Source organism: Podarcis filfolensis, assembly GCF_964270895.1.
Source record: "Podarcis filfolensis genome assembly, chromosome: 10".
NCBI lineage: Eukaryota > Metazoa > Chordata > Lepidosauria > Squamata > Lacertidae > Podarcis > Podarcis filfolensis.
The window spans coordinates 47,812,588-47,828,556 of NC_139612.1; the positions used below are offsets into that span (position 1 = coordinate 47,812,588).

A 15,969-nucleotide genomic window follows, 5' to 3' on the forward strand; every position below is an offset into this window, starting at 1 on the left:
TTAAAAATGATGGGCAGGGAGAAAATTTGCTGAAATTTTCAAGAGATCCTGCTTACCTTACTTAAACTTAGAAGGTGGTCACAGGGTTTTTATATGTCCCTATACACACACTTTAAAAAAAAAAAAAGCAATTGTTGCCCATGGCTTTGTTGCATGCAGCACTACGTCTGTTCTGCTGCAGTTCCTCTTCCACCAAAAATGTTATTCATCTCGCTGTCTAATGAAGTAGAATTACACAACTGACCTACTTTATTATGTATCTTATCTGTGAGTTCTGGAAGACCTGCTCCCTGCCCTGCAGGTCTTTTTCCCACCTGGCTGGGGGGCGGGGGTGGGGACACAGCCTTCACTGACTCCAGCTACAAAAGCTAAGGCTGCTGAACAGACTCTTGCACTTTGGTATTGTTTAGGGAGATTTGTTGCGGTTGTTTTTTGAATCTTTATTTTAGATCTGAGTGTGATTTATGCGGAAATTGTCCAGTTGGTTGTGTATTTATTTAGTGTTTTATTTCTTGTTAATGACTACTTTTGTTATGTTGTAGTTATGTATTTTTTTGTGTGTTTGTAAGCTGCCTTGAGCATGGTTTGAACTGTGGAAAGGCGGCATACAAATAAAATTATGTATATGTCTTTTTCTACCCCTATTCATTTCAGTGCAAAGGAAACATAATGTAAATATGGAAGGGGAAAACAATCAATTAAATATTGTTTGCAGACTGAAATAAACAGCAGCAGCAAATACCAATCGTATTCGAATCGTATTTCTTGGAACAAATAAAAAAAACTTTAGCATTTTCTGTTCCCATGGCAGTTTTCATCAGAATTCTTCAACATCCCTGCCCATGGTCAAGCCTTTTGTGGTAAAGACATGCTGTCAGAAATTAATAAATAATAATAATAATACTGTGTTGTTGCTTTTTTTTTTTTACTATGCTTTGTATTTTTGGGTTTTTATATTGTAAACCATCCGGTAATCCTTGGATGAAGGGCAGTATAGAAATTTAATAAATAGAACAGAAGAAGAAGAAGAAGGAGAAGGAGAAGGAGAAGGAGAAGGAGAAGAAGAAGAAGAAGAAGAAGAAGAAGAAGAAGAAGAAGAAGAAGAAGAAGAAGAAGAAGATATCTAGGAACTGGACAGTGGTTTCTGAGATTGGTCTCTTAGCCAGGGGTAAGTTTTCTCTCCATCTATGTTTTGTTTTAGTGGAGTGTTATCCAACTTCTTTTTTAAAAGCATCTTTCTGTGCTTACTTTTATCTTCCTTTCTCTGCTTTGCTTTCTTTGATTCCTGTTTGACATGCTTAATACTGAATTATCAAAAACTTCATAATGGATTGAACAGGCCTCCACAGATTATCTGCGGATGACTGTTCCATCCATTATGAAATGTTCTGCAGTGCCCTTCTCATTATGCATAAAGTTCCCTGGGATTTTTGTCTATTCCGAGAGGAAGCATCCTCCCTCGTATTGTATTTTCCTTCTTTAATTTAGAGTACATCCAGATGCTGGGGAAAGGGATACATTGAGCTTCCTGCCCCCCCCTTTTTATTACTGTGAATCAGAACTGGCCTCTGGTTCTCTGGATTTAATGCATAGCCCATACATATGGTAGTTTCATGGCTAGCTTACCACATTTCCCCTACCTTCAGAGCAATCAGCTAAGTCCCTGCAAGAAGCATGCACGAGTGTTAGACTATGTCAGGGTGATCTTACTATTTTCTTTGTTTAGCCTGTGCCATTTCATTTATTTTTGCACTTTCAGAAACGAGTTGGAAAATTTGATTAGCGATCTGCCATTCAACTCGGTGGTGATAACACCCTGTTAAGATATGGTGCTCACATTTAAGATCTAGACATGATCTGAGACACGTCTTTACAATTATCACAAAAGCCTTTGAGGATACAAATAGCATCCGCTGAGGGGATCTAAGTGGGAAATTTCCTCCAAATGAAAAGAGCACTTTCAGAGGAAGGGTTTTCCTCAGAAGTACAGCAGCAGCAGAAAAGTTAAATTCCTCCTCACCAAACCTGCTTTTGGTCTCAGTAATTGTTGTCATCACCCAAAGCAGCTGTTTTTTGTACAATTAAAAAAAACAATCATGCACATTCAATGTAAAGATGCATTCAATGTCACAGGTTGTTGTTTGCATCCATCTGTCTCCAGAGACAATAGAGTGCACCTCAAGGGGTGAAGTCAAACCGCTGCATTTGTGCACCAAAGTGACACCCCCTCCCCGGGTGCAAGCACTAGATTCTTGAAATGTGATCTTATCATTCCGCTTGCTTATACCTTTACATGGCTACCAAAGCCTGCAACCCTGCTTGCCAGCCCCCTACCATCCCCCCCACATTAAACCCCTGGAGCTTCCACTTCCTAAGCTCAATTTTCACCTTCCCAACCTCATTTCTGAAGCCGCTCTCTCTTCTGCAGTCCCACTTTGCACCCATTTTCACCCGCATATCCATGCCGCCTCCTCACTCTGTGTGCCTCCCTTCTCACTTCCATACCATAGCCTCGGCTCTTGTGCAATCTGCCTTCTCTTTGGCTCCCCTCCCCTGCAAATCCAGTATTCTGATCCTCCAATGGGGACTGTGTGACAACAGCATTCCCTTTTTATGTATATAGCAAGATTCCATTGATTTTTCCCACACACACCCAAGCTTAGAGGCTCGGCACGTATGAGTAATGTCATAAGCAAACTGGGTGCCCAAAAGCTAGTGCTCTGCCAAAACCTATCCTCCAGTTTCTCCTTGGTTTTCTTCCCTGTATAAAAGAAGCTTCCATTTTTTCTGCATCCCTCTGAGGGCACTAAATAATTTCTTTAGAACTTCAGCACAGGGTTTTGTGTGTATTTCACTTTCCCAGTAAACATTTCTCCAGCCTCTCTGCAGGCTCCCCAGCTACCTGTGCTTCCTGATCTGAAAAAGCCCTATGGTAGGAGTTACCTAACAATGTGTTCCCCTGGGCTTTGGTTGAAACATGGGCACCTTGGGAGGCTGCAGAGTACAGACCGCTGGGGAAATGCTTTGTAGGGTGAAAGGAGGGACATTCACAAACACCCCTTGGTCACTTTGAAAGTAAGGAAAGGGCAGCAGCAACAACAACAAACCCCACACCACCCATGGGGATGCCACTGAAAATAACCCCTTTGGTTATTTCTGAATGCAATTTCTCCCTCATCAGTTGACAGAGAATGCTTTGGGGAGGGGATGCAGGAGACATTGTTTTAACAGCACTGCCAAGATGTGCAGCTCCCCTAGACAAGAAGATGATTCAAGGGTCAGTTTTACCCTAACGTTGAAAGCCTAATTGAAGAAGACGGAATATGGCTGTTTGCATTTAGCAGGAATTCTCTTGGAAATGGCAAAGTGTGAGAGAGAGGGAGGGAGGTGGAGAGACAGAGAGAGAAAGCCAGGGACAAGCAGAGGAAATAGGGAACACAATAAGAGGAATGATACCGCCAGCCCTCCTCCTCCAGACACATTGGGGAATTCCTTAAGGAGCAATCAAAGCATCACAAGAGATGGAATGATCTAGCGAAGGACACAGGAAGACCAGAAGCAGAGCAGGGATGACTACTTGGAACATCATGGTTTGTTCACAGCTTCACATCTCAGCCACCATTGGCTGGGGAGGACCACACTTGCTCCAGGGATGCAAATAAAACCCACTCCATTTTCAGAAATGGCTTTTTATGATAGAATTCAAAGGCAACAACATCCCAGTACCTTCCGTTCTCCCCTCCCCTCCCCTCCACATTTCCTTCTCCAGACTTTCCGTTTGCTCCTCTGTGCTCTTTGCTTTCCTGCCAAGCTGTGAGAAGCAACCCAGATTTGGCTACAGCCATCTCCAACTCCCTAATCTAAACAAATGGAAACAATTTGTCCACTCCAGAGCCTCATGTTAGGCATCCTCCAGCTTTTCCTCAAATAACTCGAGAGATACAGTAAACCTGCTGATGCTGCTGTTCTGCCTTCAGTGGGAAGCAAGCAAGAATTGATTCCCTTATATGCCTCAGCCAGGAACAGACCCACCAAACCCTCTCACTCAGTTTTTGGGAGGAGAAGCCAGGAAAGCCTCCGGTTGGGATTTCCAACTGGCCAGAATGCGATTCTCTTTGCTTGTTGCCAGAACGGGAGGGTGCAAAGCCAGGAAAATCAAGTCCAATTTAGCACTTAAGAGAGCATACATTAAATGTTACCATGCACTTGGGCCCTTTAAAGTATTGCACAGCAGCAGTGGCTGCCTCTACCCGGAAGGCTGTCGGCGGGAATGCTCTGCAGCTCTTAAATAGGTTGTGCAAAGAAGATGACTGGCACCATATTGTAGGGAGCATCCAGGAAGACTTGCATTCGTAGGTGTCGGTCTCTCTGTTATCAAAGAAGACAAGTTGGTGACAGCCAAAAGCAGAGCCTGCGCCATGAACAACACAGGAAAAGAGATCAGAAGCTGCCTTATACTGAATCAGACCATTGGTTCCTCTAGCTCAGTATGGACTGGCAGTGGCTCCCCAGAATTTCTTCCCAGCCTTACCTGGAGGTACCAGGGATTGAACATGGGACCTTCTCTATACATAGATGCTGCACCATTGAGCTACAGACCTCTCCCAATGAATGCCTTATGCTTCTGCCGTTTGTGCGGTTTTCAGTGGGACTGCAGCATTGATAGAAATTATTTTCATTAAAAAAGAGAGTATTATCTTTTTGAAAATATCAGTTGTATGTTTGCATACACATACATTTTTATTTAAATTGCATTATCTTTTGGCTATTTCAATACTACTGCTGTTACTAATAGATTGGCTTATTGTCATAGTAACTTAAATCATTTCCAAGACTTCTTTCCCAACATTGTTGTAATTTGTTGTTTGATTTCAGCACTGAATAAATTTCTGCCAACAATCCAGAGAGTCTTTTATTGTCACACATGCTTCCCACATTTTTTAATATAATACATTATCTTATACAACATCACTCTAGTCTATGCCATATATTTTATTTCCAGGCCTCTACTGGTGGAAATTCTTGTTTCCTTCCATTTTGAGCCATTAATACTTGAGCAATGACAAACATATTGCCTAGCCTTTCCCGATGCTTATTTTGAATTAGCCCAGCCAGTCTACCAAATATGATAGCAAAACTGTGAGAACTATTACCAGCTTGCACCCCAGATTACTTTAACTGCAATATTAAAAGGTGCCTGATCTTGATCTCCAACAGGATATGTTATGAAAGAAACAATTCACACAACCTTTGTTTCCTCCCTCACAACACCAGGACCTGGGTTCATACAGTGAAGCTGAATGGTAGAAGATAATGGTCCAGTAGCACCTTAGAGACCAGCTAAGTTTGTTCTTGGTATGAGTTTTCATGTGCATGCACACTTCTTCAGATATGCATGCACACGAAAGCTCATAACAAGAACAAACTTAGTTGGTCTCTAAGGTGCTACTGGGCATATATATATATATATATATATATATATATATATATATTCTACTGTGTCAGACCAACACGGCTACCTACCTGAAGGTAGAAGATAAGGACAGTCATAACACAGTGCGTAGTTGAACTATGGAATTCACTGCTACAAGATGTGGTGTTGGCCACAAATCTAGATGGCTTTTAAAAGACATGAGGGAAATTCCTGGAGGAATCATAAAATCATAGAGTTGGAAGGTCCTCCAAGGGCCATCTAGTCCAATGCCCTGCAATTCAGGAATCTCTACTAAAGCATCCCTGACGGATGCCACCCAACCTCTGCTTTAAAACCACAAAGGAAGGAGTCCACCAACTCCCAAAAGGAGACCGTTCCACTGTTAGACAGCTTGTATTGTCAGAAAGTTCTTCCTGAGGTTTAGTTGGAATCTCCTTTCTGGTAACTTGAATCCATTGGTTTGAGTCCTATATTTGGAAGCAGAAGAAAACAAGCTTGCCCCATCCTCCACATGACAGCCCTTTAGATAGTTGAAGATGGCTATCATATCTCCTCTCAGTCTCCTCTTTCCCAGGCTAAACATACCCAGCTCCTTCAAGGGTTCCTCATAAGGCTTGGTTTCTAGACCCCTTGATAATCTTGGTCACCCTCCTCTGCACAGGTTAGAAGCTGTCTTTTATTGAGTCAGACCACTGGTCCACTTTGCTCAGGATGAAGAGGCATCTAGCCAAGTGAGGTGGGGAAAGGCCCACTCATTTGTCACTATGGTAACAGAGCTTACTCTATAAGATGCTGATGGGTACTTAGGTGAGTGGCTAAGGCCATGATCTTAACAAAGGAGCTGGTTTGACTGGTTCAGCAGGCTTCCTCTTATGGATCCTAACCTTACATACATTGGATCACAGGCCTAGATGGTACCCACAGATATCATCCAGAACAAACCCTAGAACCATAAAATTGTAGAATTAGAAGGGACCCCAAGGGCCATTTAGTCCAACCCCCTGCAATGCCCATGTGAGGATTGAACCCATGACCCTGGCATTATCAACAACACACCAGCTAAGCTAACTGCCAAATCCACAACAATAATGTGGAATCTGGACAGGAATATGAGCTGCCACACCATCCACCTAGTTCACCTTCCCCACTGTGATGAGCTGTTTCTAAAGCCACATCTATATCTAACAATTAGCAGCAGAAAGTGTTGTGCAAATCTTTTGGAGTGAGGCATCTCCTTTTGGGCGGGTGATGCTAAGATTTCACAGAGACTGAATTCACCTCGGTTCTGGCACGAGGGTCACCATCCATTTCTGTTGTTCAACAGAGGACAGGCTGCAATCCCTTCACTCCCTTCCCTGGGCTGGGGGCCCAGTCCGCCTGCGCTTACTCCCAAGTAGACATGCCTCCCTCCACCCTTTCTCTGGCTCTCACCGGGCCCAGCAAAGGGGCCGGGATGAGCAGGCACGGAGCCAGGAAGGAGGCAGGAACTGCTCTTTTTTTGCAGAGGAAAGAGTTAACGCGGCAGAAACCTAACACCCGCTGGAGCCGTAGAGCCCAAACGCGGAGGGGAGAAAGGGGACGGGACGGGAGCCTCGCAGGCGGGCTGTGCCGGCGGTTTGAGTTTCCTCTGCCAACAACAAGCTATTAAAGACATGGGACTCCGGGCTGGCTTGGCTAGCAGAGGGGAGCCAGTGTGCAGAGGGGACTGACCGGCAAGGCAGAGGAGCGGAAACTTTCAGGGATTTTGAAAGAAGGCGGCGGCGGCGACGACGCGCCACTCTTCCAGGGTGAGCCTGCTGGTGGTCACGGGCTAGGTGTCCCGGGGGATGGATCCAGGCAGAGAAGAACTCCTTGGCCTTCCGCCCCTTTGCAGCCCCCCGTTCCCTCCTCCGTGTCACCTTTGTGCGCGCGCGCGCGCGCGTGTATGCTTAGCTTGCAAAACTCCAGCCCGGGCTCCCCTAATCAAACGCACATGCCTCGGCAGCAGCAGCTTTTGCCTTCCCCTCGCGCTCCAGCCGTGCCAGCCCCTCCGCCTCTTCTGCAAGGCTTGCATATTCCTGCTTCCACAGCCGCTCTGCAAACTTCCAAAGGGGTGGAGGGTCAAAAGAACACGGGGTTGTTGTGGTTGTTGTTGTTGTTGTTGTTGTTGTTGTTGTTGTTGTTGTTGTTGTTCTTCTTCTTCTTCTTCTTCTTCTTCTTCTTCTTCTTCTTCTTCTTCTTCTTCTTCTTCTTCTTCTTCTTCTTCTTCTTCTTCTTCTTCTTCTTTCAAATGCAAGGGGTGCTGCTTCACCAGAGGGCAGAAGTCAGCTGCTTTTTAGACAGTTTTCCGAAACGCACGCGAGGTAGGTCTTCACAGGCACGGCTTGCTAGAGCGGAAAGGAGCTCTTCTCTCCTTCCCCATCCCTAGCAGAAATAGTATTTTTTTAATTTAAAAAAATAATGTGCAAATGCCCTGTCAATTCCCTTTGAATCAGGTTGTTTGGTTTTTGTTCTGGGTTTTTGTTTGTTTGTTTTGCTCCAGCTTTCCTTCCCATTTTGCAGATCACAAAACCGAGGCAGGCTATTATCTGAAGTTCTCAATTGCACACATGTGCAGACTAAAATTAAAGCATCCTTTCAGATGTTCGGATAGGGTGGGCGCTGCAGACAAACTGCCCCGCCTAAAAATGGATAGGGGAAAGGGCTGATTGGTACAGCATCTCAGGGAGAGAGCACCTTTGTTGCATGCAGAAGGTCCCAGGTTCAGTCCTCTCAAGCATCTCCAGGTAGGCCTGGGAATGCCCCCTGCCTGAAACCCTGGAGAGCTGCTGCCAGTCCGTGTAGACAGAACTGAGCTAGATTGACAGATGGAACTGACTTGGTATAAGTCAGCTTCCTATGCTACTATGTTCATAAGATCTAAACACACACATACACACCAGACTTTTAACATTTCTAATACTACTGAGATTTCATTTTTAGAACAGGAAACTTTCTGGCAAGGAAGAAAGATCAGTTAACAATCTAAACTCTGCCTTCCTGACTGGATGAGCTGTGTTCATCCAAAATGCTCCCTGAATGGGAGGGATCTTTCAAGATCACTATAAATAATACTTATCTCAGTTAAGTCATCCTGGAGGGAAATATCCCCTTGTAATTACTGTGATGTCTGTAATCATGGCAGGGGGCTTAAGAATGGTGGTGAAAAGGGGTAAGGTAAGGAAGTTATTATATAAGGAAGGTGTACATTAGCACGTATTATTGTTTTCCCGCTTATGGTACCTTTCTAAAGGTAACATGATAAATTATAGGAGCAAGACTAAATGTAATGTGGAAGGTCTGTTGATAAGATCTCTTTATGTCTTCTTGTTTGGTTAAAAGCAACTGCTGGAGGAGGGGGAATCTGGATTGCAGGGTGGCGAAGAGGGACTACCCTTCACACCCACAATCCACACCATTTCTCCATCTTAAATAAAGATGCAAACAAACAAAAAAGTGAAAGGGAGATACAGGAACAACACAGGTCCCTGTGGTTAATAACAATGCCTGCTGGCAGCTGTAAATCAGAGAGACTGCACAACAGGGAAAGTTAATCTCCTTCTCCTCCATTGCTGCAACCCCGATCCGAATCCCACTCCCATGGGTGCTTTTAACTGAAGATAAAGGACTCTGCGAAATCCAATCACAGATCTTCCACATCACATCCTGTTTGGCCCATACGTAGCCTCTTGCCCTTATCAAGGTTTCCGTTGGCCAGTGAAGGAATTACTGGTTTTCAGTTGTTTCTTTGACGTTCTTGGAGATGTTTCACCTCTACCACATGTTCTGTGCAACCAATGGAGCGATCCTGTGGAGGTCCACTCAAAAGAAAAGGTCCATTGAGGACGTATGCAGAAGATTATGGCCCACAGGAGCTATTCATCATCTCTGAGTGCAGAAGGAACAACCGCGTCACTTGCTGTAAAGTAATTTACCATCTGTGCAAACAGGAAATACCTAGAAAGAAGAGAGAGAGAGAGAATCGTCACAGAGGTGCTATATCAATGCTTTCAGGTTTCAAAAACATGACTGGCAGCCTCTAATCATAAGAGAATAACACATTTGGTATTTTAAGGGGGGTTGAGAGGTTGAGTTGTATAAACTCTTACAGTGGCGGGGTGGTACTCAACTAAGTCTTTACTTAGAGTAGACTGAAATTAACAGACTTTTAAATTAGTCTACTCTGAGTAAAAACTTAGTTGAATACCCCCCCTACACTGTAAGAAATGGATAGGCAAACTAAGGCCCGTGGGCCGGATCAGGCCCAATTGCCTTTTGGATCTGGCCTGCGGACAGTCCGGGAACCTCTGCGTGGATCGCCAGCATGCACGTTCTTTCCCTCTCCCTCCCTCTCCCTCACAGGGCAACGGCGGCAGCAGTGGCGCTGGTGCCTCCTCCCTCCTCCTGGCTTCTCCCCGCCCTGCCTAGAGAAGGAAGGAAGCTGGGCTTTGTTGGTGCCAGCAGCAGCAGCACTTGAGCAGCCACCATTTTAAGCAGGCCCTCTCCGGAGCCCTTTCATGCGCCACTCATTGTCCTGCCGCCGCTGCCGCCAGCCCCTGCCGCTCGCAAGACACAGGTAAGCAGCCATGGGGGCTCATGGTGCTCTTGCATCATTTCTTTTTTCAAAATATAGTCCAGCCACCCACAAGGTCTGAGGTACAGTGGACCAGCCCCCTGCTGTAAGAGTTTATCCAACCCAGCTCCTCAAACCCCCCAAAATATCAAGAATGTTCCTTCATGACTAGAGGCAGTCAGCCATGTTTTTGAGATCTGAAAGGACTAATATAGCACCTCTCTGAAGAGGATTCGCTCTCGCTCTTCTTTCTTTCTGCTTGCTTGCCCTACCTTCTCCTTGCTTCTGAGGCGTTTTTAGCCGCAGAGAATCGAGGCCCAGAAACACCCTGCCCTTTCACATCCTCTCGATTTCAGTTCCCTTTGTGTTTCCTTCTCTTCTCTGCCAGGTCACTATGGAAACCATCCAAATGCAAGTACCTTTGGTCTTCCTTGTACTCCCACTATTTGTATTTGGGGCTCCCGCTGATGCGTCTGGCCCCCAAGAAGTCACCATCACCTCGAGCAGTTGCAAACGTTGCTGTGATTCCCTGGATACACCTGGCTCCTCTGAGGCCAGTCCCGGCAGAAACAGTCCCCACTCCTTGCCGTATATTATTCCAGAGGTGCGTCCATATATCAACATTACCATTCTGAAGGGTAAGTACATATTCAGCTACTCCTCCTCTCCCTTCATTCTTTCCTCCCAGCATCACCACAGTGCCTAAAATCATATTTTAAGCTTCCCAGTGGGCCGGGGGATGTACTTGAATTTTGCCTGTTACTTTGTAAACATCCGTGTGAAGTGTTGTTACTGTATATATGCTTGTGTGTATATAACATATATAGAAATGTAATTTGAGCGGTTTAATGTGCAAAGCAACTGGCCATTGTGCACATTTACCAGGCCTCATGGAGAGCACATAATTCTTCCAAGAAGAGGAAAATGTACGCATTTCCCGGTCAATCAATGAGGCTTGTTGGGGATTATGCATGCTGGCCAGAGAATGTACAAAATTCAATCAAGATATGCACATTTCCCAACGTCTGTTGGCAATTAGGCATATTGACCATGAAAAGTGCACAATTTCCTCTTCATGAAAGGATTATGGGTAGAATTCAATGCCACACTAAGGCCATGTTCCATCAGCCCAAGCTTTTCAGATTGCCAGATAAAACAATCTCCTCCACCCCTGCACAGTGTTCAGGGTGTGCACAGTGTTCAGGGTCTCCTGACCATCCAAAGCAGTACTGGGGAGGGTATGGAGGGAGGAAATGTTGGTGGGAGGAGCTAGTGGGATTCACTGCCCTGGCTTTCCTAAGTGCAGCAACTCAAATGAATCTGACCCTATGTGAACATTCTCCATGAGACCCAATGAATGTGCACAACGGTCAGTCGTTACACATATTAACCACTCAATTCACATTCCCCTGAATATGTACAATATGATTGTGTATAAGTGTGTGTGTGTGTGTGTGTGTGTGTGTGTGTGTGTGTGTCTAAGCCCAGTACAAGCTTGTTTGTAACTAAAGTTGCCCACAAGTAACATTCCTCAATGCTGGGTAAGTTGCTCATCTGTCTGTAGCAGAACCATAAAAGTCCAAGGAATGGCTCCATTTGGTTAGAAAAAGCCTGAAATCAGTTCAGGCCCAAGACCAAAAGCTATCCTCTTCAGGCCAAATGCAAAGCAGACAGAGGTTGCCAGCCTGCAACTAATTGAGGAAAGTCTGCCTAGTGGTAGCATATGTTTTAATTGGCTGCAGCCTCCTATCTTTGAGGGCTTCCAAAGACTATCCTTCTCCAGCTGTCCTTGCATGTGGGACATAGCTGCTGCTTTTGCCCCGCCTTCCGTGGATCTTTCCCCACAGCCCACCTCCTTCGCTGGCAGCTGTGTCATCCTTTTATCACGATGACTGCCAAAGATGCTACAAAATGCATGGAAACACATTGTAAGGGAGGGTTCCAAGCCCACTCACCAAACCATGGGTGCCCTAAGCCTTTGCTTTCTCTTTCTCTCTCTCCCTGCACAGGAGATAAAGGAGATCAAGGAGAACCTGGGATTCCTGGGAAATGGGGCAAAGAGGGGCCCCCAGGTGAACGGGGAGCCCCAGGCCCGAAGGGCAGCAAGGGGCAGATGGGTGCCCCCGGAGATCCTTGCAAGCACCAGTACGCGGCCTTCTCAGTCGGCCGCAAGAAGGCGCTCCACAGCAGCGAAGGCTACCAGGCCTTGATCTTCGACACGGTCTTCGTGAACCTCTACAGCCACTTTGACATGTTCAAGGGCAAGTTCTACTGCTACGTGGCTGGCCTGTACTTCTTCAGCCTGAACGTCCACACCTGGAACTTCAAGGAGACCTACATGCACGTCATGCGGAACGACCAGGAGGAGGTCATCCTCTATGCCCAGCCCAGCGACCGCAGCATCATGCAGAGCCAAAGCCTGATGCTGGAGCTGCGGGAGAACGATGAGGTCTGGGTGCGCCTCTACAAGCGAGAACGCGACAACGCCATCTACAGTGACAACGTGGACATCTACATCACCTTCAGCGGCTACCTGATCAAGCCCAGCCTTGAGTAGCTGCTTGCCTCTCCAGCACCTCCGCTGTCCTCCTAAGCATTACTGTAACACTGCCTGTAAGCTGCTGCAAATCATACACAGAAGGACTGGAAGCATCCAAAGAATGCGGGGCCATTCGAGAAGACCATTTCACTAGAGAATTAAGATGGAAGAAGGGAAATGTTTTGCTGACCAATTCATAAGCCTGCTTGTTTTCAGACAAGATCGTGAGGTTAGAGCTGGGCTTTCTAGGTTATCTGAAATCTTCACACCTGCTACCCCAGACATTTCCCTCATGGGAATATTGGTGCGTGGACTTGGAAAGTGGTGCTTCCTTACTGGAATGCCCAAAGTGCTCTTGTTGTACATGAAGGACACAGATGAATTGAGCAGTCTCAAGTGAGTGACATCTTCATATAAATTCCAAGCTAAACACACCCCGGCAGCCACTATTTTTGCACATGAGTTCACCTGGTGCAATGGGACCTTCCTCTCCAAAATCTGGTTGGGAGGGTCAGAAGAACCCCCAAAATAGCTCATGCAGAGAGGGGAGGCAATTCTGCCTGGCAAGCAGAAGTGCTTTCTCTGATGGAGCAATTGCCATAGCTCGACTCAGAATCCCACCCATTGTGTGCATGCCATGCTCATCTCTGAACAGGTTTTGTAGCTCTGTAGGCTGAAATTTAGATCTCTTCAGTAGGCTGTGCACACAAAGGTCAGAATCCAGCCCACAAATTGTGCATGAGATCAATGGGGCTTACACAACTGTGAACTGGATCGTAGCCTGTGATTTTAGAGCTTGTCAGCTGAACAGTCATGGTTTAAAATAGGTGTGTAAAAGATACAGGGAAGTGTAAAGAAAGGAATGGTGCAACTACCTTTTTTGTAAACTTCTGTTTGCCATTGCCATGCAAGGACATTTGCACATATGGGTTACATGGGCCTAGACTGGTTTAACTTTGATGGTGCCTTAAGTGTTGAAGAAATAGGTCAGCTCAGGCTGGGGCAAACATCAAAGGAAAGAAGGCTTTTAGAGGGAACATTTTTTCTGGTTCTCATAAGTGAGACCTGCACCTATGTACAGGCAATGATCATTTTGCATGGGGGATGCTTTCATGACTCCCCCCCCCCATTGACAGAGCCCACTCCACCCCATTATATCCCCACCCCCTTTTCCAGCCATTTCCAGCTTGCAGTGATGCACATGTGCACAATCATGCATGCTTTAAAGTGCCGTTGCCTCTACTACACTGTAGAGTGCTTTTGTTCAAGTTTCCAACTAGCCAGCCCTACCCACTTTGAAGATACTCCATTCCATGCCCTTATTTCCTGCTTTTCCATTCCACCCCTTCCATCAGTTAGTCAGTATTCTGTGCCCATTGAGCATGCCCAGTCCTTAGGATTTTTTCCTTTAAAAAATGCATACCTGTGCAAACCTTGGGTCCCGGTCCCACCCCCCAGCTCTCTGTAGCTATCACTTTTTTGAGTATTGAGGCTGCTCTTTGCTATACACCATGATCCAAACAAAGATAATGAATTCACTATTAATAATATATAGCACATTAATCCTGGGTTGCTTTAAAAAAACTGAAAGTCATATGGCAGGCAGTGGCACAGCACTGACTAGCTCCTATTCCTGCAGGCAATTCATCAGGAAGCGGTCTGGGATAGAGCAGGGAATGGGTAGCTGTCCATCATAGGAAAGAGACCATAGCTCAGTAGTAGAAGTATCTTAAGTAGCAGAGCTGGAGACATCTTGTCTGAATACTTGGGAAGCTGCTGTCCTGGACTAGCCAGTCCTGGACTAGATGGACTAACAGTCTGACTCAAGAGAAGGCAGCTTTAATGTTCTTCATCAGAAGAAGGAGTAGCAGATGATTTCTCTATTCACCTTGTACTACCATGTGGGCACGGTAGGTGGTAGCCCCCCCCCCCACGGTTCCTTGTCTTATGCATATCCAGCAAGCTGCAGCCAGTTTAGAAGGTAGCAAAAGCAACAACCCTTTTCCACCCACAGGCAAGCTACTTTCACTCATCCAGAATCCTGCTCCTCCTGTTATATAGGGATGATGTTGCTGATCAGCCTTACAGGGATTTTGCCAGGATTGCAGATAGGGCTGGGCAATATCTGGTTTTCAACATCATGATATATCACCAGCTAAACATGATGTCTGAAATAAAGTTGGAGCTATCTAGAGGCATTGGCTGGCTTCACAGTTTTTCCTACATTGTAAATTTCACATAGCACACACAAACACATCATGATTCGTGATACATCATGATTCACAGCCAGGTCAAAAATTATGAAAACGATATCACAATATTGGTTTCAATCCAGTTTTGGACAATATATTGATATATTCCCCAGCCCTAATTGCAGAGGTACTTTGAGTAAAGCACTCTGAAGTTTCTAAAGGGCTATGTAGTTGGCATACGGCTGTGCACAATGTTTAGCTGCGACTTTTTATGCACAAGCTGTGAATCTGCACATGCCCCACCAAGCGTACTCGCTGCCTCTCCCACTGCCATGTGGCCAAGTGTGCAGAGACAGCAGATAGGAAAGCAGGGCTCTCCTTCCAAGTTGACAGGTCTCTCAGGGGGCAAAGGGCTATGTGGGGGCAGACATTTTTGCTTTGACCCCCATGGAGAGCCCTGCAGAGCAAGGTTATGAGAAAGAATCAGGAAAGGGGGCTTTCTTCAGATGTGGAAGTCCGGGACTGATTGGACAAGGAACCAAATTCCTCCTCTCTGCAAGGCATAAACGGAGAAACCAGCTGTTGTATATTTGCAACGCGTGGCGTCCCTGTGTCTCTCTAGGGAACAGCAGGAATTTCTAGCACTGAATCGCTTCCAGACCTGAGCTCTGAATTCCTCGAGCCTCTGCCTCCATTCCAATGTCAGCAGAGCTCTCAAATGTTCCTAACAAGAAGTTCTGCGTTTAAAGTCAATAAGGCAAAGTGTGTGGTGTGTCGGTGTTTACTGCTTGCTTTTTGGTGCAAAAAAAGAGGCTTCTGACTTTTAAAGAAGCTCCTTTGGTGCTAAACCAGGATCCTGGAGATTAATTGGTGCTTAATGAGAGATATATTGCAGACATAGTGGACTGTGGAATTTATGGTGCTTTATAGAGAACCCAAATCACCCAACCAGGTTTCTTGTGTGTGTGTGTATTTTCCTAAATATTAAAACTTCTTTATTGCACTTTGAGATGGTTTTTCTCCTTTTGTTCCCACCCTGTTTCTCTGTGAAGCAGCTAGGACACTGTTGTGCAAGAGCCACGTTACATCCTTTCTACTTCTGCTCTGCAGGATCTATCAAGATTTTAGCTGCTTAAGAATTGAACATTTTGTTTCTTTGCAAAAGAGGGGCATTTCTAAAAAGAGGGGAGACCCGGTATAGAGGTATGGCTGG

General features: G+C 45.7%; 1 protein-coding gene across 1 annotated transcript; it reads left to right on the forward strand.

Annotated features, from left to right (window-relative positions):
* Window positions 1-6,820: 6,820 nt before the first annotated feature.
* C1QTNF6 (C1q and TNF related 6) lies at window positions 6,821-15,765 on the forward strand. Its single transcript, XM_083573980.1, has 3 exons — window positions 6,821-7,221; window positions 10,414-10,663; window positions 12,035-15,765. The coding sequence occupies exons 2-3, from the start codon at window positions 10,420-10,422 to the stop codon at window positions 12,580-12,582; spliced, it is 792 nt and encodes a 263-aa protein (XP_083430106.1). The 5' UTR covers window positions 6,821-7,221; window positions 10,414-10,419; the 3' UTR covers window positions 12,583-15,765.
* Window positions 15,766-15,969: the final 204 nt, after the last annotated feature.